Source organism: Amblyomma maculatum, chromosome 2 (genome assembly GCF_055883805.1).
Source record: "Amblyomma maculatum isolate TAMU_Amacu chromosome 2, ASM5588380v1, whole genome shotgun sequence".
Lineage (NCBI taxonomy): Eukaryota > Metazoa > Arthropoda > Arachnida > Ixodida > Ixodidae > Amblyomma > Amblyomma maculatum.
Genome location: NC_139345.1, coordinates 68,383,340 through 68,405,124, shown reverse-complemented (window position 1 = coordinate 68,405,124; position 21,785 = coordinate 68,383,340). Strand labels below are relative to the sequence as shown.

General features: G+C 47.3%; 1 protein-coding gene across 1 annotated transcript in view; it reads right to left on the bottom strand.

Moving 5' to 3' along the window:
• Positions 1-10,704: 10,704 nt before the first annotated feature.
• LOC146198914 (Krueppel-like factor 13) overlaps positions 10,705-21,785 on the bottom strand; it is a 33,330-nt gene continuing 22,249 nt past the window's right edge. Inside the window, exon 2 of the mRNA XM_084594395.1 lies at positions 10,705-14,661. Within this exon, the coding sequence (XP_084450521.1) occupies positions 14,375-14,661 (287 nt within the window). The 3' untranslated portion in view covers positions 10,705-14,374. The remainder of the gene's footprint in view (positions 14,662-21,785) is intronic.

Genomic DNA, 21,785 nt, shown 5'->3' with positions numbered 1-21,785 from the left:
CCCATATCGGAGAAAAATGCGTTGGGTCCGTCAGAAGTACCCTACCGATCGGGTCCGTCCGCCGTACCTCTGAAAAATATTTCCCGGATCCGTCGGACGGATCCCGAAGAAAAACGCACCGGGTCCGTCGGACGTACCTTTAAGACCATTGATCGGGTCCGTCCGACGTACCTTTAGCCACAGCCTTTTTTTTTTTCAGCTATGTACGTGTGAGTTCAAACCATTTGGACTCAGTGGGTATGCCATTTGAGTTCAATTGGTGAATCATTTGGTCTTCATGGGTTCACCACGGCTGCGGTCGCTTAATCACCCGTGCATGCAGCGTCCACCCATACGGCGTCCGCCTCAACGCCAATATCGGTGGAGCGCCTTAGCTCTGCGGAGTTGATCATGGTAGGGTGGATGCATATTTTTCGGGAGTGCCTTGATAAGTATAGTCCTTGGTGGATGTGTCGAGGGATGGGAAAGAAGGGTTGAGTCGTTAACCGATATCCTGATTCCAAGGGATGTCTAGGATATACCGTCCAGTGGATATGTTTGCGTGAGTCTGATGTATTTATTGGGCCTGTCGGTGGGCCTCCACGAGCTTCCCAATCGTGTTGTGTAGACCCAGGCCTAGCAATCTGTATGTGGGTGTGTTAAAGGGAATTAAGGTGAAGTACGACCTTGTATGCCTTGCAGATCAAGGCATCCAAAGCGTTTATGTCATCTTTGGACATAGCTAAGGAGTTGTGTAGAGCATGCACACGGATGAGCTAGGAAAAAGACATGGATGAGGCACGATCGGAGGTGGCTTAACTACAGAGCCAGTAGTAGGCTGTGCATTTTCTTTTCCTTCTTCTTACAGCCACAACAACAACAACTGACATTCCACAGCACATGCATGGACGCCTTGGGTGGACGCAAATATTGCAAAAAGTGAAGCCACAGCCGCCACAGCTGCGTACCTTCAGTGCGGTATGACTTTTCCTTACGGCGCTGACAGAGAAAGTACGTAATGTGCTTTTCCTTTCCTGTACTACAATGACCAATGAGGTAATGTAAAAATAATGATAATTATAGTCATGACGGTAATTAATAATATTAAACGATATAGGCAAATAAGAATTCTTTAAAATAACAAATATAAATAAAATAAAAATAGAGGACACTGAAGAAACTATATTGGGAGAAAGCGAAAGCATTAATTATCGCTGCCGCGACAGTTTTGTAGTTTTTGAAGCGAAAGCTTTGCTACGCCGGGCAGTAATAAAAATAAATAAAATAAAGCATAGAGGTCACCGCAGAAACTGCATTAGGAGAATGCGAAAGCATAATCGCTATAGAGCACTATATAATCGCTGGCGCGACATTTTTGTAATTTTTGAAGCGGAAGCTTCACTACGCCAGGTAGTTGAGCCGTCCGTACATTTGCACGGTTTTCACCTTGAAATGACCTTGACAGATACTGCATGCGCTTTTTCTTATAAACTGATTTACAATGGAAGTGCCACCTAATTTACTATGCTAGGTATAGTAGGTCTTTGAGTGACACTAAATTTAATTTAATTTTAATTAAATGTTGGTGTTCGCGGAGAGGCAGCCCTGCATTGCGATGTCACCTTGAGCAACCTTGAAAATCAAAAATATACTGCACCTTTCCTTTCTTATAAACCAATGTAAAATTTGACCTTAACCTGATTCGGTGTAGGTGTCCACAATTCACGGCGCCCACTCCAAAGTATAAGGCTCCAATTCCTTCCCCAAAATCTGATGTAAATAAAAATTATGAAAAGAACAACAGTGGATTGAAAAGCGGGTGTTAAAGAGGCTGCAACACACAGCTTTCGTTCTATCACTAGGTTCAAGCCATGCCTAAACATCTGCACTTTATTATTTTCATTATTTTACTTTTTTCCTTATTTGTTATTCTATTTAATTGTAAGGGTTATTTCTGTTTTGTTTCTACTTCTCATTTACCACTATAATTAATTACTGTCAACACTATCATTTATTTTTACACAGCCTACTAATGCTTTTATATTTAGTAATTGATTTACAGGAAAAAAGGGCACAGTATATCTTGCACTTTCTCTGTAGTCATCTGAACCATGCTTAAGTGAAAGTCATTCTACACCACACTTTTTTGCATAGTTTTTTACTCTCTCTCTATGGGCTCTCGGCCTCTCATTTTGTGTCCACTTTTTGCGTCCCTGTTTTAAAGCTTTCTAAAAATAAAGAAATAAAAAAGTAAAATAACATAAAATAATAAATACATTAAAAATAAAAAAAAGAAAATTACAAAACATCAGAGCATAGCGGTAATGATTTTGCCCAATGCGATTTCTTCAGTGACCTCTGACTTGTTTTTGTATTTCTGTCTGCAATTATTGCAGAAATGAATACAATTTAGTAGGCTCACGTGAATATATGTCACAAGTGGACTTTGACGCAGACCACTTGATTTCAAGTGGGACTGCTTGAATTCCCCCTTCATATTTTTACCTGGGCTTCCTAGAGTGTGCCAGAGTGAAAGGTGCAGGCACTATCATTCAACTTCTTCAGCTACCATGCTGGATGTTCTGTTAGAATGACAGAATTAAATGACAGCCTAATTTTAGCACATTCCTTTTATGGGCACACCTCCTGAGTTCCTGTGTGTCAGAGATCGAGACTGTATATGTGGCCCCAAGGAATTGAAATTAAGGGGTTTTTAAATTCCAGGAGAGAGGGTTAAGTGTACAGAGGGGAAGAAATGATCATCTTTATTAACAATTCCCTGCCCATGCAAAAAGTGATATGGCTGTCAGATGGCGTAGCTAATTTTTTTCATACTGTATACTAGTAGGATGCAAATTAAAAGGAAAAATGTAGCTGCTACGGGGCCATGGTACATGATGCTTAATTACTCCGCTGAAGAGTAAATGAAATCAGTTTTAAAAATTTGACCATACGGAAAAGGTCGAAGGCACCGAATTCTTGAGCCTATAATTTGGTCGGATGCTCGACTTTTTATTCAGGTAATGTACCAAAAAAATCTTTAACACATTTTTTTTTAGCAGAGGAACTGCATGTGAGTGATAGTTGCTGCAGACTTGAGTTATATCCGACCGTAAAGTCTATAGTATCAACTTTTATAAGAGAAAATTTTTTCCATCGGTATTAGTCTTATGGCATTATATAGCTAGCTGAATTGGCAGCTGCTACAATGCCATGCTCTCATAACATTGCACAACCCAGCTACTGTCAGTGCCCCTGCACCTGTCACTTAACTGTTTGTTACCTGCCAGAGTCATACCTGTGATTTTTCAAAGCTGGCGACAAATTTTCTGGAGAATGGAGCACTTAATACTATTGTGTTAAAATTCCGATGACACGATGTGATCAGCACAAGAATTCTGAAATTAACATGACACAAATTATTGGTGGTGCTAGCACCGATATTTCGACAACCTTTGGATACTGGATTCCTTTCGGATCACTGGTAATAAGCACACATCATACCTGTACTTAAACCAGAAAGAAACTCTGATCCAAAAAACTACAGGCTTATCTCGCTTACTTGTAAACTCCAGCACACTGCTAGAGGAAATCTTGTTTTCCCATGTCATGAACCATTTGAGCCTAAATAACTTCTTGCATAAGGATCGGCACGGATTCCGACAAAACTGATCATACAAGTCACAAATTTTTGAGCTTGTGACTGACCTGCACATTTTAGTTTTTCTTTTTATTTACTGCGCAAAAGTGCCCTTTGCCGTACGTGGTTAGGTGTAAAGATGCACTTCGCCCTTTGCAAGCACCATTTTATTCTACTATTCAGAAGCTTTCGATTGCGTTGCTCACAAATACTTGCAACTAAAGACTTACAGCCAGAGGACAAAACAACTGCATAAATCAAGCAATTTCTACAGCTCATCGTACTTGTCATTCAGAGAATTAAATTTCAGAAACCCTCTCACGGAAATACTATGCAGTGTCCTGCAGGGTTCCATATTATGATTCTTGATTTTTTTCATTTATATGAATGACATAATCGTTAAATATCACTTCATCTGTATGCCTTTTCACAGGTTACTATACGCTTTATAAGCAATTAAATAGCTAACTATTACTGATGTCGTAGTGCTTTAGTCGATTAAGCATAGGTGATAAGATACCGTTCAATATGTTTCACAGATTACTATACACTTTCATCATCATCATCATCATCATCAGCCTGATTATACCCACTGCAGGGCGAAGGCCTCTCCCATATTTCTCCACTTAACCCGGTTCTGTGCTAGCTGCATCCATTTGACCCCTGCGAACTTCTTAATCTCATCCGCCCACCTAACTTTCTGCCGCACCCTGCTACGCTTTCCTTCCCTTGGAATCCAGTTTGTTACCCTCAGCGACCATCGGTTATCCTCTCTTCGCACTACATGTCCTGCCCATGTCCATTTCTTCTTCTTAATTTCCACTAAAATGCCGGTAACTTGAGTTATTTCTCTGACCCACTCTGCACGCTTCCTATCTCTTAATGTTACCCCTACCATTTTTTGTTCCATAGCCCTCTGGGTTGTCCTCAACTTAAGTAGAACTCTCTTGGTTAGCCTCCACGTTTCAGCCCCATAGGTGAGTACAGGTAAGATGCTACTGTCGTATACTTTCCTCTTGAGCGATACCGGTAAGCAGCTAGTCATAATCTGCGAGTGCTTGCCAAATGCGCTCCATCCCAATCTTATTCTTCTTGTTATTTCCTTTTCATGGTCCGGATCTACGGTTACTACCTGTCCTAAGTAGACATATTCGCCTACTACTTCCAGTATTTCGCTACCTAATGTAAACTGCTGTTCCTTCCCGAGGCTGTTGAACATTACCTTAGTCTTCTGCATATTGATTTTCAAGCCTACCTTTCTACTTTTTCTGTTTAGGTCATCAATCATTATTTGCAGTTCATCCCCCGAGTTGCTTAGCAAGGCAATGTCATCAGCAAATCGCAGATTACTGAGGTATTCTCCATCTACCCTTATCCCTAACTGCTCCCATTCCAAGTCTCTGAATACTTCCTCTAAACAAGCTGTGAATAGTACTGGGGAGATTGTGTCTCCTTGCCTAACACCTTTCTTTATGGGAATTTTGTTACTTTCTTTATGCAGAACTATGGTTGCTGTGCAGCCCCTATATATATCTTTCAGCACTTTCACGTACGGCTCGTCTACCCCCTGATTTCGCAATGCCTGCATCACCGCCGAGGTTTCAACTGAGTCAAATGCTTTTTCGTAATCAATGAATGCTATGTATAAGGGCTGGTTATATTCTGAGCATTTTTCTATCACTGTACACTTTATAAGCAATTAAATAACTAACCCCGACTGAAGTCGTAGCACTTCAGTCGATTAAGCATAGGTGATGAGATACTGTTCAATATGTCAGATGGACATTAATGTATACGAAAAACTAAGCATGTAAAATTCTCTTCTCTAGCAGAAACGTTATGAAACAATTACAGAATAAATAAGAATGGAACTGTATATGTATCAAATTTCTGGGAGTATTTTGCAGTCCCTTACCTGGGATGTTCACATAGAATACATAAATAACAAAGATTGCATACAAATTGGTCTTTGGAGACATCGTTTACTCCCTTGTGAACACTAAAATAAGGCATGTCACTGACAGCATGCTTATGTCATATCTTGAATAAAGCTCTATTACTGCATAGCATCCATCTCAAATAGTTTTGAAGCAGTGCAAGAAATACAGCCATGCAGATTCATACTATCAACTAAAGAATGCCAGCAGTGCAGTACACCCAGTATCACCAACCTCTTGCCACACATAGAAAGTTTGTCTGGTCATCATTTTTTTATACATTATACTATGGCATACAGCTATTCCCTCAAAATCATGTATCTTTCCTGTGCCTTCAAAGTCAGATGTTTGCTCGCACACTAAAACATCTGAAATTGCCACTGGTGATGGCAATAAATGAATGGAATTCCTTTCCATCAGGTGTCATCAGTATACCATGTCAGAGCTTTTCTAACAGCTTTACTATCATTTTTGAAAGCAGAAAATGCATCCCATAACACTTGATTTGTCTGCATATTATGAATGCTGTTACATTTTTGCTGGTACCATTTTCCTCTCCTTACGTTCTGTTATTTTTTGTGTTATGTTTAACAATGCTTGGACTTGCTTTCTGAACCAACCTGCTTGCAACTTTTTTTATGCTTTTCTTGTGTTCAGATGTCAACTCAATGTCGTCTTTTTTTACCTTTCTATATTATTTATTACCATATTGCTGAAGTGCACATTAAAAAACTTCCGCAGCCGATGGTTGGATTTTCTGGAGCCCTCCACTACGCCGTCTCACATGACCGGAGTTGCTTTCGAACATTAAACCCCACAAACATGAGTGCACTCACACTCGCACCTGTGATTGCGAGTGTGAATGAATGGACCTTAATGTGAGTGGACATGACTGTGAGCGGTGAGAGAGCAATGCGAGCATGAACGAGTTGATATGGGTGTGAGGACGTGAGTGTGCATAGGTGTATGATAATGCGAGTTTGTGGATACGAGTTTAGTTTGTCGTGCTGTAGCATCACTTGAGTATGTGCCACTGCATGGTGGTGAGAGGGAAAAGCACGCAAATCTGCGGGGGTTGAATAAATATTTATATGTAAATGTTGATGACAACGGTAAGCACATGTGGCCTTTTTTGTTCCAAGAGGAAAAACTAAGAGAAAAATGCTACAAATATGGCATCTAAACCTGAAGGCTGCAACTGTAGTACGTAAGGGGGGAGTGTGGGTGGATATGAGTGCAGGAGTGGATGTGAATGGGTGGGAGTGGGAATGAGTGGGTGCGAGTATGAGTGGTCATGTATGTGAGTGAATGTGAGCAAATAGGGAAGGAGGGGGTGGGAGTATGAGTGGTCATGTATGTGAGTGGATGTGAGCGAATAGGGAATGTGGGGGTGCAAATATGAGCGGTCATGTATGTGAGTGGATGTGAGTGAATAGGGAATGAGGGGATGCGAGTATGAGTGGTCATGTATGTGAGTGGACGTGAGTGAATAGTTTTGAGTGGATGTGAGTGCAAGCAGTCACGAATGTGAGTGTATATGAGTGGGAGTGGACAGTAGTGTGAAGAAGGTGATTGTGAGTGGTCATGAGCGGGTGGGTGTGATTGTTAGTGGCACGAGTGTCGGTGGACATGTGCGAGTGGAGGCGAGTGTATGCAAATGGGACGAGTGGATACGAATGTGTTAGCCGTGAGGTGGGGGGAAGGGGGGGGGGGGAGGGGTCTCTTGAGTACAGTGGCATCATCTAGTGACAAGATGTCAAAGTACATCAGCACTGGGGTTGAAGAAACTTTTATCCATAAATGTTGACAACTGTAGATGAACTGCAGCTTTTTTGTTGCAAGGAAAACGAAGGTTACAGATACATTTAAACCTGCAAGTTGCAACTGCAATCTGCCATGAGGAAATGTGAGTGCAGGAGTGCATGTGAGTGGTGGCAGTGAGAATAAGGGGATGCATTGGCGAGTGCTTATGACTGTCAGCGGATGTGAGTGCAAGTTGTCGTGTGAGCAGTCGTGAGTTTGAGTTATATGAGTGGGAGTAGATAGTATTCAAGTATCCATTCATGAGTGCCTCATTATGAATGGATGTGCGTGAGCAGGCATGAGTGTGAGTGAGCAGACGTGAGGGTACACGGGCCTGATGTGTGTGAGTTCTAGCAAATGGATGTCAGCATAAGAGTGAATGAGAGTGCAAGTGAATGTGAACGGGGGCAAATGTGAGTGAGCTCCTCCTAATGGTGCAGACTTTTAGTGTCACGTGTGTGCCAGGTATATTTAGAACATGGAAATTGCATACTGTGGTGTATGAAATGCCAAAATGCGATGGCAGAGCCCGTGCAGATGTATGGCTCTCACTGAGTGGTCACATTCATAATATTATTATAGGAAGTGTAAATATATTGTCTAGTATTGAATAAACCGAGTACCCCAATAACAATGAAATGAGAATTTCTAATTTTAACTAACATTGAAAATGACATAAAACAAACTGACCTATGGCTACCGTGTTGTGGTGAAACCCTGTCATTTTCAGCATAGCTCCCACATGACCACGTCTTGTTAAAATATAGCTGATTTCTTTTGGATGGTTCTGTGGTGCATTGTTTTTAGCACTGCACTTGTGAACTCAGAAAGTGATAGTTTGAATCAACTTGCCCTTGTTTCTTTATTTTCTTCCTTGTGTTACTCTGCCAGAGAGAGAAGGCTGGGCAAGAAATGGAAAAGATGCGCTTTTTTTCGTCCCGTGGAAAACGGGCTACCTCAGTCGGTGCCTCAGCCTCACATCTACAGACTGCGAACCTCTGTTCTTAGACAGTTTGTTTCGAAGCTCTGCTCAAGAGGTGGTTGTGTGGACTAATGGCACTGTAGTCGTGCTTCTCTACATCGTCTGCTGGCGTGGTAGTTCTGTTTGCTGCGTGTAACGACAGACTAGTTGGATTCACAAGCTATTTTTGTGCATGTGTAGATGGTGTTCGCAACGATTATGAAATCTTCATGCCACGCTGTGCTTATGACTTCAAATGAGTGTAAGACTTGGTGTGAAGTACACGTAGCTGATTGCTTGGCGAACTCGGGCGCCATTCTCGCTCACAAGTGGAATAAAACACGAGATTTTCGGCACTGACCCGGAAGAGCTGCAGTTATCCTGAATTTTTTGTGAACTGAACCTCCACGTGTGCACTTTATTTTTACGAACAGCGTCGTGCAGAAATGTGTCACTGAAACGAATGGCAAAGTGTAGCACTATGAGAGCCCTTCGAACATATTAAAGGTGAATCGAACCGACATTCTTGAGCTTAAGTTACCAGGCCAGCTTTAACAGTGGGACTACTTTTTTTTTTTTAATTTCTTAAATTTCCTGAGGGTGGAAGGTGATGCAGAGCTCAGAAAATTTCAAGGTGTGTTCCGACACTGAAAGTACCCCCTTTGCAATGCCCATCTGAGAAGAAGATATGTAACGCTGCTGTCCTCATTTTAATATTCAGTTTCGGCTTAATTCTTATACAGAAGAATTTCCTGAGGGAGCAACCAAATTGTAATGGCTAGTGGCCATTACAAACAAGTTACATTCCTAGTGAACCACTGGTGCTATGCTGCACAAAATTAAATCACTGAAAGCCACTAATCATTTCTAGGTTTTAAGACCCAAATCCAAACATGAGTCTCTAGGTCCTGAAAAGATCACTGTATCACCCCCCCCCCCCCCCCCCCCTACGTTTGTGTAGCTGAACAGCAGATCACTTAAATTCAGCAAAAAGATATATCAGTTGCGACTACTCGCTTCTGAAGTAGAAACCTGAATGCTATGATGAGGCTTGAAATTGAACTGAAGACAGCGCAATAAGCCATGATAAACAAGATGTTAAGTGAACCATGGAATGATGAAAAAAAAAAATGGGTTAGAGTCAGCATGCAGTGCCGACAATAGAAAGGAAAGGAACTTACAGTTACTGAGAACAAGTAACTAATAATATGGCAACGCAACCCAGGGAAGTCCAAGTGAAGGGATATTTAGCCAGGTGGCAGCAGATACTCGGTGAGATGAGATTAAATGTTTGCAATGACAGATTGATTGTAGGTGTCGTTAGATATGACTACAGGGGACCGACTGGAGAACCCTGTGCCCTGCAGCGAACGTAAACGGCCTAACAACAATGATCTTGGTTTACAATACCCCTTCCTTCTTGGGATACTGGAATATCTACTCTGCGTTCTGCTGAAGCGGTAACAGAGAACCGATACAGCTGGTACCTAGAGTACTTTTCTCGATCAAACTTCTCCCGTTGTTTCTCTACTTACCAAATGCTGTTTATCATTATCAGAGGTCCTGAAAACCATTCTTGGGATGCGAGTCTATATTTTCTTAAAGTGGCCTTGTTAGGTGAAGTCACAGTCATTGTTCTTTTTAATGTTCTTTTTTGTAATTTTGTATAAGCTGCTTTTGCCCGCGCAATAATCTGTATTGCAAGTCATTTCCTTATGTTTTCTTGTCACTCACATTCTTGTTTACCTTGATTTGTAGTGCCGACTGTACTTACTCACTCCTGCTTGGACTGCCAAGAGGCAGTTGGCAGTATCAAATAAATAAATAAATAAATAAATAAATGAACGCAGCAGGCCTCAAAAGTTATTTGTAACGATATTGCAAGTTCGTTTTGGTTTATGAAGTTGTGTCCCAAAGCAACTCGGGCTATGAGAAACGCCGTAAAGGAGGGGTTCTCCATCACGCACAGGGCATGGGCACCTCATTTCGCCTATGCAGGTGCACTCAATTTTGATAGTTTGGCTTGTTTTACCTATGTTGGACATTCATTCAGCAGCAAAGGCATGTTTAATGTCAAAGAAAGTTCAAGTTAAAAACTACATTTTGTTTCCCTGCAACTAAATTCAGTCTATGACTGATGATGATGTCAAGGGAGTTCATGGGAGTTGGGTGGATGTGCTAACGAAGCACCACTCAACATCAGTTTCCTCATAAATATTGTGCATTGATACCTACATTTCTTGACCTTTTCTAGCGTATAAGGCTCCAGTCTGAGTGAAAGTAACATTTTGCATTACAGTGCGACAATTCAATTCATTAAGGCCGCCATCAATCTATCCTCTCAGGAGCGTGATGGGCTGTTTGAAAAGAACACAGGCTCTCAGTTTGCACTTTGTCTAACAATTTTTATTATCATGTATAAATAATGCATCCTTGAAGGTTGCTCAGGTTAAGTTTTAGATTCGGTAGACCACAGAGAGGCCAATGAAATCGATCTATATACATATACAACTGTTGTAAGTACTAGATTGCCAATGACACTGAAAGGTCCCCACTATCTTCCCATTTGCACTGTAGATTGCAGGGAAGGACAAATGCCAAGAAAAGCCTTTGCCAAAAAGCAAGAACATGAAAGCAGCACGGGATAAGGCTTTGCCAACCCACAGAAGACATTTGGCATATACAAACAACAACATACTTATCATACAATATTTACACTGCTCTGAACACTATGCAACAAACAATGACAAGTCTGCTAATAAAACTAGTTATGAAGAACAGCCATTAAAGGCTGCAAGATGGTATATAAGATACATTAAATCATGCCTGACTGTGGCAAAAAAAAAAAAAAAAAAAGCACTTAAAATATTAGCATTAAAAAAAAACAGGGATTCAAAGCAAAAACAGGCCAACAAACACAAAGCCATTGCTGCTGACTTGTTAACGCAACAACAAAACAAAACTGCATGGCTACGCAAGAGTATTAGCCCAACAGAACTGCTGCAGAAGCCTTCTAAAAAAAAAAAAAAGCCATGCAGCTTCGTGGCAAGCGAGGTTTGTACGGTGGTGTTTTGATAGCAGTAAAAATAGATGGACAAGACATCTCTGTTATTTCAGATGAAAAACCTACAATATAAACTATAGCTATGTGCTTAAATATGGATGAATAAGTTAATAAGTGTCACTCGCTAGCAGAGAGCATTAAAACTCACTGGGATGGAAGCCGACTGTGAGCTAGACAATACACGCCAGACTGCCTGGCATGCTGTGTGTCATACAGATACAGGTGGAGAATGGCTCTCCTTTTCAGCCAATGCCATTCGCCTTCACACCTCCCACAAGCCTTAGCAGCACCGCGCCACAAACACAATTTACTGAGAGGGCAGCAGGGTGGAGGAGAAGCAGGTTCAGGCAAGGGGAACAAGGGGAAAACTGACATAACATTCAGGTTACAATGTGACTGGCAAGTCCAAATACTGGCAAACAACATGCGTGTTATACATCAGAGGACTGAGAAGGAAGAAAAAAATGGAAGCTGACTCGTACGAAAACATTCCAGCCGCATCAAGCAAACTTCCACGACATTCTCAGAGCCTGCATTATTACAAAAGGCAAGAAAGGCCACAGCAGACCAAAGCCAAAGCAACTGCCAAATGATGCCAAGGGAACTACTACATTCGAGTTTGATGGCTCATCCAAACTCCAGTACTGACTCTCAGCTCCAAAGATGTGCAAGCACCAACAGTGCAGTAGCAGCTCACAAGTGTGCGTTCATGACAAAAACACATTCTGTACAACCCAACCTTCATGCGCCAAGTGTGGCAGCAAGGCCACAACGGCAACCCGTGGCACACTCGTGTGATGCTCACATAACCAGAGAGGGAAGGGATGTAGCTACAGGAATGCCTTGATACTGCGAAATACATCCAGAAAGCATTGCACAAGCTATCGCAGGCAATCAGTGGTCACAGCCCAGTGTGCAGAGAAGCAAAAACAGAGCGAGGCCAACTCTTTAGAGCAACATGTGCTCAAATACATGCTTGCTAAGGTGCTTTCGCTCAAAATGAGTATGCAGCTGCGAAATGATATGATGCGAGCGAGCAGAAATAAACGCATCAGAAATGACAGCGGAGTAGGTTGAGTTCGCATGATTTCGCAGCAATGTAGGCCCGCTGTTGAGTGAATTTGAGCATGAATGACACTGTTTGGCTACTATAAGAGGCTCTAAAATCGCAAACACTGAACATGTGCCCAATGGCATTCCCCTAAGACTTTCCTCCAGGCACAGATGTAGACATTAGCATGAGAATCAAACAATTGTGCGATGGCATGACTATATCAAATTGATTTGGGGCTTACTCATTGCACTGACCTAGCAGTCGATGAATGGAATTAGGTGTATGCAATGAAGTAAAAAAAAAAAAAAAAAAAAAAAAAAAAAAAAAATCAGAATGCTTCACATCTTGCACTTTACTGACTGCCAGACGTATGAAAAAAATTAGGAGACCTGAAGTATGTGCTGTCAGTCCAGAAAAACGAAAAACTGAAGCTGACAACCAACAGTTCGGCTTACTAAACGCTCTACCGGGAACAAATGATTTATGTCTTATGCACACTCCCTATAGATCTCACATAGAGATTTCAGAAAGATAAAAAGGGAAGTGGATATGTTCCATATGGCCAGCCATATTAGTCACACATTCACACAAAATGTGCAGTAAAAAGTACACCAGACTAAACAAAAGTGCAATATGAATCACAGCCATGTGCTCTGCAACAAGGAAATAAAGCTCAAGCGAACAACTAAAGCAGCAAACTTTCAAAAAAAAAAAAAAAAAAAACTATCCTTGTAGAACATGCTCTCTCAGGGCACCTGAAAACGCAGACGCATTTTTTGCTCCTGCTCTATAATACATGCGAGATCAATGACTGGTACTGCCAATGTGCGCTCGCATAGTACCCTGGGGTCACACTGAACTCTGATAAGAAAACAAAACAAAACAAAAAAAGCTAAAAGAACTTCTAAAAACACTGTGCCCAATTTTGGAAAGGGAACTTGATGTTTAACGCCAGTTAGCGCACATGATTTGCACACGGTAACTTCATTTACAACAAGACGAGAGTACAATTTGTGAGCACTGTTGTCGACCGCAAATTTGAATCAGGCATTCTGCACACGCATCCTGTGAAAAAGGGGTACAAGCACAACTTTCACACACATTCACCACAACACTCGCATCACACTCTAGGTTGTGCACTAGACAGCAGTTAAATGAAAGGCTCACACTGGTCATCATATGGATTGTACACGCATTCAGGAGCACTTGGTACTGGGCGATGACATTGGTGCAAAAGAAGCTGTGGCCCCAGCCTTGCTACTCAGCAAGAAAAACAAATCAGAAGTGCAACTGAACACAATGATCTCCTGACCCTCCTGGTAAGCCTCCTTATATACAATAACCGTGACTGGTGGTGCGTGGAGTGCAGAGAAACTGGCCACAGATGTTCTCGAAGCATGTCATGACATAGTATAGCACTCAGTAAGCATTGAAGTCGTACTCAAACAAAGGTTTCACATTTTCTATATAAGCCTTACTGCAACACAATAATCAGAGTCCCTTTATGAGAAGACCCCCTAACCTGCCGCTTGTACAAGAGGGTACTGGGGCACAACAATGAAAGGCAGAGACACAGTCTGATCTTGACAGCTGTTTTACCTGCATGAGGCTCCCCTGACTAACCAACTCAGCCTGTAATGGTTAGCATCAGTGCACTTAACACATTTTCCAAGCTGATGTTGACAGGGCTCCAGCGTCTGTCCCACATGATACTCAGTGCCATGGGAAATAGCATCAGTAGCTGGACAAACATGAAAGGTGATGAAAAGGCGTCGAGGGAATTGCACCACTATGAGCAAGACCACAAAACCGTGTGCCAGTGTCTCCACAACAGCCTGTTCAAAAAAATATGGCGCCCTCCCGTGGACGAAAGGTGCCGCCCATCGTCCCTCGCTCTCTCCAGAGCAGAATCGCGGGCTGCCGCCACTGCCGCTACCTAAGGTGATGAGGGGAGCGAGTGGTCGGAGCTGTCTCCCAGGGAGTCGGCGGCCGCGATGGTCTTGAGGCAGCTGCCGCGGCGGCCTGAACCCAGCATGGCCGGTAGGAAGTCCGGGTGTCGGCGGGCGTGCTTGGTGAGATGGTCGGAGCGCATGAAGCGCTTGCCGCACAGAGGGCAGGCGAACTTCTTCTCGCCTGTGTGCGTCCGGAAGTGGCGCGCCAGCTCGTCTGAGCGCGCAAATCGCTTGCCGCAATCGGCCCACGTGCACGGGAACGGACGCTCGCCTGCGCACAGAGAAGAAACGAATGGTCAAGGCCACTATTTCTCCACGGTGGGCTCGCACCAATGCCCATTTTAGTACGGTGGAAAATGACTATGCAAATCGTGAGACAACAGTAACAAGATGCACCCTGTCAGAAAATAAGCATCGGGTGGTTTTCCGGCAAAGGGTGATAGCCGTGCGCAGTGAATGTCAATCACTGCTCGCAAAGCACATCTTTTATTCAAACGCATAATCGGTGCGATCAACGGGGACTTGGTTCCCGTGAGAATGCATCCGCCGACCAAGTTCGCGCAGGCTTCAACACAAAGTGCAATGCAGTTTAACAGCAAAGCAGCGATGAGGCGCACTCGCGAAGCTGGACACCATCCGGCAAGAAAGAAAGCGGCGGAAGTAGACCCACCCCGGAGGGAGACAAGCATTTGAATGGAGCGCGTATAGAAAGGTTACGCCGCTTTGTAGACTGCTGAAACCGGAAGCGCCACAGCCCTCTAAGGAGATTCTTTCGGGGAACGGTGAACGATCGGAAGGAAAAACCAATGACCGGAGAAGTCTCCAAGCATGGAGGAAGAAAGAAGAAGAAGAAAAAAAAAAAAAAAAAAAAAAAACCCTGCGAGGAGTGAAGCGCTCATGGATTCCTCGACTCACAGGCCAGCCACCAGAGGGCGCCACGCTCCCAACAGGCGGCTGGCGACAACCGCGCTCGGAGGGAACGGCGTGGCCAATCCGATCTTGCGAGTGCATTCGAGAGGAAGACTTCGGCAGGCGATTTCTCAAGCACGCACGCGCGCGCGCCAAGACAGTCCAAGACGAGCGACGAGTTCGTCGCTCGCCTGTGAAGGGAGCGGCCGCACGCTCCGTTGCCTCCCGACCAGGCGCGCTTCCTCTCGCGTCAGTCGCCTTTCAGCTCTCGGTGGGGGCGGGTGTGTGCGGCGCTCGCTCCGGCGAGCTCGTGCGCGCCCGCTCTCACCGAGCGCTCGCTCGCCTTCGCCTCCCTCCGGCGCTGGCTCGCCCTGCTCGCCCCGTCGCAACTTCCGTCCTCCGGTGCTCTGGTTCTTACCGGCGCACCTCCCTGGTCCTGTGGATCATCCCTGCTGGTTCTTCCAGCCCTCCAGCCGAAGCGGAGCCCGGACCCTTCTCCCAGCCCAACCCCCGACCCTTGGGCGTGCGAGTGTGTCCCGTGCTGCGGGCGTTTCCAGGTCTGTCCCTGCCAGCACACCCTCCTCCCTTGAGGAGTTATCGGTGCGGCCCCCTTTGACCTTGGTCTTCGCCTGTGGCGCACCGACGTCGCCCTCGCCCGAGGCGAGCCCCAGTGCTGGAATGGACTCGTGGTTCTTCGCCAAGGCTCCCTGCTGCTCCTTCGGGGGCACAGTCCTGCTGGCCTATGCCAGTTTCCCGCTGACCGCAAGGTTCGCGGGATCCGGCGCTTCCAGCGTCACCTGCCGCTTCCGCGGCCCTCCCTGCTGCTTCGGCAGCAATCCCGGGATCTTCCTGCTCTCGGGCCTCGACGCGCCGCCCTTCCCGGCTGTCCTTCCAGCGTTACCCGCCGCGCCTCAGCCTTGGCTGAGGTACCACTGCGGTCCCTTCCGCTGCCTCAAGGATTTTCCAAGAGACAGTGTCCCGTGTGCCTCTCGCGCACGGGCCTAGGAGTGCCATCTCCCGAGATGCCCCTACCCGCCGCGCCGCTGCCAAGGCAGCGGTTTCCCAGCGGTCCTCCCAACTGCCACCCGGACTTTCCGACGTGGCAGCGCACTGCAGACCATCTGCAGTCACCCCGGCGTCCTGATCTGTCACAGGAAAAGGACGCTTGCCGAGCAGCATGCTGCTCGCACCAAAGCCGAACCTGCACTGTGTGGTGACTTACCTGTGGTGGCTGTGCTTCTTCTGTGTGCTACCCGTTGGGCGCCCAGGATAGCCCTCTGTTTTCTGCGGACCTCGTCGCAGTGCTGCCGTTCTTCGGCCCCCGACTCTGCGGACTTTCTCGCGTCCTCCCCCTCCCTTCCCAACCCTCCCCTATCCCATTCCCCTGGGCACCAAGAGTGCCGCCGCTAGCTCAGGCTGGCATACGTCGTGCCCAGTACCCCATCCCCCATCATCATAGTCACCACCACCCACCACGAGCGAGACGTCGTCATTCTCAGTCCGTGGCCGCACGGGAGCGACCTTCGACTGCAAAGGTAGCGCAGCAGCGCCGGGGCATTTGGCACTGGCACGCCCGGGGGGGGGGGGGGGGGGGGGGGGGGGGGAAACAAAGGCACTTTCTTCACCGGGGAGGGGGCGTGGCGCAGGCGCGGGTGGCGGAGGGCCCGTTTATTTTTGACGCAGTTTAGCGAGGCGACGCAAAAACACGTTTCGAAACAGCGCCTCGGCCTGCTTTCGACGACAGGCTTCCGATCCAACACCCGCGCGGCGCGAGGGTCTTCTCGTTCTGCGAACCGTTGTCCGTCGTGCGCCATCGAGGGTTGCATCAGGAAGATACTGATGCAAGGCCGCCGGGAGAAAAGCCAGCCGTCACGGTGCGGAGCCTGGTTGTGAACAACGAGAGCAAATAGCATTGCGGCGGTGCGCGCGCGAAACGGCTTAGCACAGGTTTCACAACGGCCATCTTAACGACAGTCATAATCCTGGAGTGTACTTGCATTTATATGTGTATAGTATCATCAACACCCTTTTATACGATACTTTCTGGTTTGGTTTCGTTTATAGGGGGTTTAACGCCCCGAAGCGGTTCAACTTATGACAGACGCCGTAGTGGAGGGCTATGGAAATTTCGACCACCTGGGGATTCTTCAGCTGCGCACTGACATGCCACAGCACACGGGCGTCTTGCCTATCAGTCGAATCTGTTAGTAAAGCGTGTAACTGGGCTAGTTGGTATGCCACTGAGTATGAGGCAGCGCACTAGGAAACGTGTATTCCCCCTTCCTATCTAGTGTTTCCTAGTGCGCTGCCTTATAATCAATAATCAAATCAGTTGGCAACATTTCCACAGCTAATTGTATATTGTGTCTATCAACTGTTACAGGAGGGCCCCTTGACTTTGGAACCCCCTCCCGTAAGGGGCGTAACACACGTATTTGTTACCTGTATTAACATGCAATAAAACAACCACTACAAAACTCACCACGTTCAAGCTTGACCTAAATAAAGCCCACATTAAATAAAACTGCTCGCCGCCCACTATCTCCCCTTGCCTCTCTTCTTGTGAGCAACCAATCAGCCTCGCCACTGGGCATGAGCAAAACCAAACGCAGTAGCAGGCAGTAAAGGCTCGCTTCAACGCGCGTTTTTTCCCTATCGCCCTATCCATCCAGCTCGCACTGACGGACAGGGGCCAGGAGCTGCTGGGAACATATGGGTCCCGCAACTAGGGAGCCACCCCATCTGGTGCAAGCATGCACCATCGAATTATTTCGGACACAATAAATGTTGATTCCTCCTCCTCAAGCGCAATCAGCGCGGATATCGCGCGGCGGCACACCGGGTGGACAACCAATGAAAACTCCGAAGAGATTCTTTAGGGAAAATCAGCTTCCAGCAAGTCATCAACAGGTGACGGCCACCCGTTGATGACTTCTGGTGAAATCTGTCGTGTCATTCTTCCGCCCCCGAGGATTTCGGTTGCCTTGTAGCCGTCATGCACCACCGCTGCCCGGCAAAAAGTGCCTTGTGAAAAAACGATACAGTAATGAATTTTGTCCACAGAGCCCCACGTACGGCAGAACGCATATTTCTTGACACTAGGTGAGATCAAAGGCCAATTTTGCCCCGCATATGTCCACTGAACCGCCGCTGGGTACCCAGCGAGACTGGGAATGCCCAAGCCCTAGAAGTGGCCTTGTTTCTCACGTGCAGCATCACATGAAGGCGAATACAGTGTGTGCGGGAAGGAGGGGCGAGTTGTGGAGGAGGGTGCACGGTTAAAAGTACGGTCTTTGGCAAATACGCTCTCTGTTCGCGACAAAAAAAAAAAAAAAAAAAAAAAAAAAAAAGTGCAGGGCCACGCGACGGCACATTTTACTCCTCGCTACTCCAAACGAGCGTTGTACGCGCTAGAGTTGTACTAGCCGCAAAACGAAACGAGCAACCCAGCATATGTCCTGTTCCGGAGCCAAAGCGAGGCGCACACGCTTGCTTCTCGACACCATTGTCCCCAACTATCAGCCGAGTGTGAACGCAGAGCGCAATGGCAGAACAATCGAAGGGAAAAGCAAAAAGAGGAGGTGTGCGGATGACGAACGGGGAGGAAAAAGCAACAAGTGGAGAGGCCGGAGCGCGCGCCGTGAGTCTCCGAAGGACGTAACCCGCTGCAGACACGTGTCGCAGGCCTCAGTCGTTGGTTAGCTACACACACGTTACAGCGTGGCTGCTTTTGCAAGGCCCGCCAAAGAAGACGCGAACGATGAAATCTGGCGGAGAACACCAAGCTAGGCTACGGAGTGCAGCTCCAATTTGAATGCCTATTCATGTTCTCACAAGAAAAAATATACATACGGGTACACACAAGCTTCGCCTTTAAGGATATGACGCGATAGTGTACAGTACGGTTCACTGTTAAAGAGAACGTGCGATAGATAGCATGGCCTCCACACTTCGGAAAGCGCTGCCACGGATAACTAGCGAGAATGGAGAGCACTGTGTGCATGCTGGAGAAGAGCAGTCAGCGGTGGTTGCTGCGCATGCCGCTTGTGCCATTAGAGAGATTTAACAGACCGTAATCCGCCACCGCGCGCTCCATTGCGCATGCCCAGATCACTTTGATGCCGATAGATGGCGCCACATTGACCTGCCGCATCGGAACCAATCAGCATATGCACCCCTCCCACGAGCGGTAGAGGGTCACGGTGGCGGATCGCGGGTCACGGACGGTATGCTAAATCTCTCTATTGTTTATCACCCGCTCTCGTGGGAAAGCATTGCAATGTGCTGCAGTTGCGCGGTGTCATGTTCCTCCCTTTAACAGTGGACTGTACTGTACATGCAAGTCTTTCGCTCGCTTATTTACCAATCCTTTAACGTGTGCCTCTCGTATATAAACGCTAATAACCTACCACGTTTTCCAGCTACCGGTCATATAGGCGACCACAGGACAGCCATAAAGCCCCGCTTAAGCAAACGTTATGAACGTCCCTGCGTGGAGTAGCGTTCCTGATACGGCATCCAAGTGCACTGGAAGGTTTGTTTCTTGTTCCATTTTCCAACCACAAATGAGCAAGCCGTGTTGGCAGCTCCTACCAACTGTCTCGTATCATGTGGTCTCGTTAAGTCGCGTAATGCACCAAAGAATCAGTGCTCGGACATATCAGCTGCCAGCTACCGCCTGCCAGCGCCGACGGCCGTATTTTTTATTGCGAAAGCAATACTACTCGCACTTTCAAGCCTTCGCGTGACCCGGCCGCAGTTACGTCTTACCCACGTGACACACGGGCTGGCAGGAGCTGCCAACTTTCGTCTCTCGTTTCACATGGGACGGTTATGTCAGAATCAGCCTGTCAGGACCCTGCCATTCACGTTACCCTTAAAGGCCACTAAGGCACGTTCATATCGGTTGGTTAAAGCGGGGCTTTATATGTGGGCTGAGGAAGAAGAAAAAGAGAACACTCAGTCACCCGCAGCTAATGCTTTCGCTCAATATTTGTTTCAGTAGCGTTGAACCCTTGTAATTTTTTTTTTGATTAACGAGGACTGTAACATTATCGTGTTAAAAACTCGGAAGCCTATCAACAAAATGATATCCACAACAGTATCACACGAGCCAGTCTTATGGCTCAGAGCACCCAAACCAGGTGCGCACAGCGCCGCGAACAAAGCGGTGCCACACAGGAGCTCCTGAAGGCAGTGTCTGCAAACTTTGCTAGGGAGCGCGGCCTCCCATCACGAGTTTCAGTCTAATCGCGTAAAGGGCTGGAGCTCCAGGTCACTGCAGGGGCGACGCCCTACGTCCCTCTGAGCACTGCCCTCAAGACGAATCCATGACAGCTCGGACAGGTAGACCGTGCCACCGCCGCGTCGGGAGGCCCTCATCAACAGGTCGGACATGGACAACAGGATGCGCGGGTCGGTCGTGCGCGAAGCACGTGCGGGGCCGCATGTGGCACGCAAGAAAGAAGGAGAGAGAGAGAGGCGGCGGCAGCTGACGCGCGTCCGTCGACCCACATGGTGCCAGGTGGCGCGCACCTATTTAAACGGGACAGGTGCGACACTGGCCCGGGCAGATGGTGCCGACAGCTGTGGAAGGCGCCCGGTCCTCGGAGCCGCCGCTGAGGCGCCGAGGCTCCTCGCCGCAGCAACCACGTCCTGCCTTTCCCCTCACCCACCGTACCGGTCGCCGTCCGCAGCCGTGTCGTCGTCCCGCCGCCGCCTGCTGCTCTTGCGGCGGAAAGCGACCTCTCCGTCGAGGGGCAAGAACCATGATTCATCGGGAGGATGCCGACGCGGTCCCGCCAGTGACGGGGGGTGCGGCGACCACGAGCGAGCGAAATGGGGGCAGCATTGGAGAATCGCGAAGCCAGTTGGCATCCCAAGGCATCCGTCCGTCAGTATTCACTCGCCACCCCAAATCCGCGTGCGGCCTGGGCTCCCCGAACCTATTTTGCCAAACTGCTATATCGCAGCAGAACAGCGATATCTCGCGATATACAACAAGCAAGCCAAAGAGCGCGGATTCCCTTCGAGAAAAGGGCGATATGAGACAATACGGGACATATATCCCAGGTATACAGTGACGTGCAAGTCGGAAGCGCCGCCGGCGATGTGCAGTGGCCAACCACCACAGGGCCCAGAGGCGGCAACCCGTTCCCCTCGACAGCGAGGTCGTCGACTTGACCGGAACCGCTTGGCCCCAGCTCGAAGTGACCCCCACCCGGCGGCGGCTCTCCTTGAGCGAGAAACGCCCACCGGCGCGCCGACGCCCACTCGCCACGGCGGCGGCGAAAAAGCGCGCGCAGACCTCTGCTCTGCTACAACACGCGCGCGCGCCGTCTCGGCGCGAAGGAGAAAACGCAGCGGCGTTCGCGTCGCAACCACTCTCAAGGGACCCGCAGGCAGGGGCGATTCATCGGCCGCAGGTTGAGTGTCCGCTTTGTCGGTGCGATGGCCCCGAGCGCGCGCCAGGACCACACGCACGCA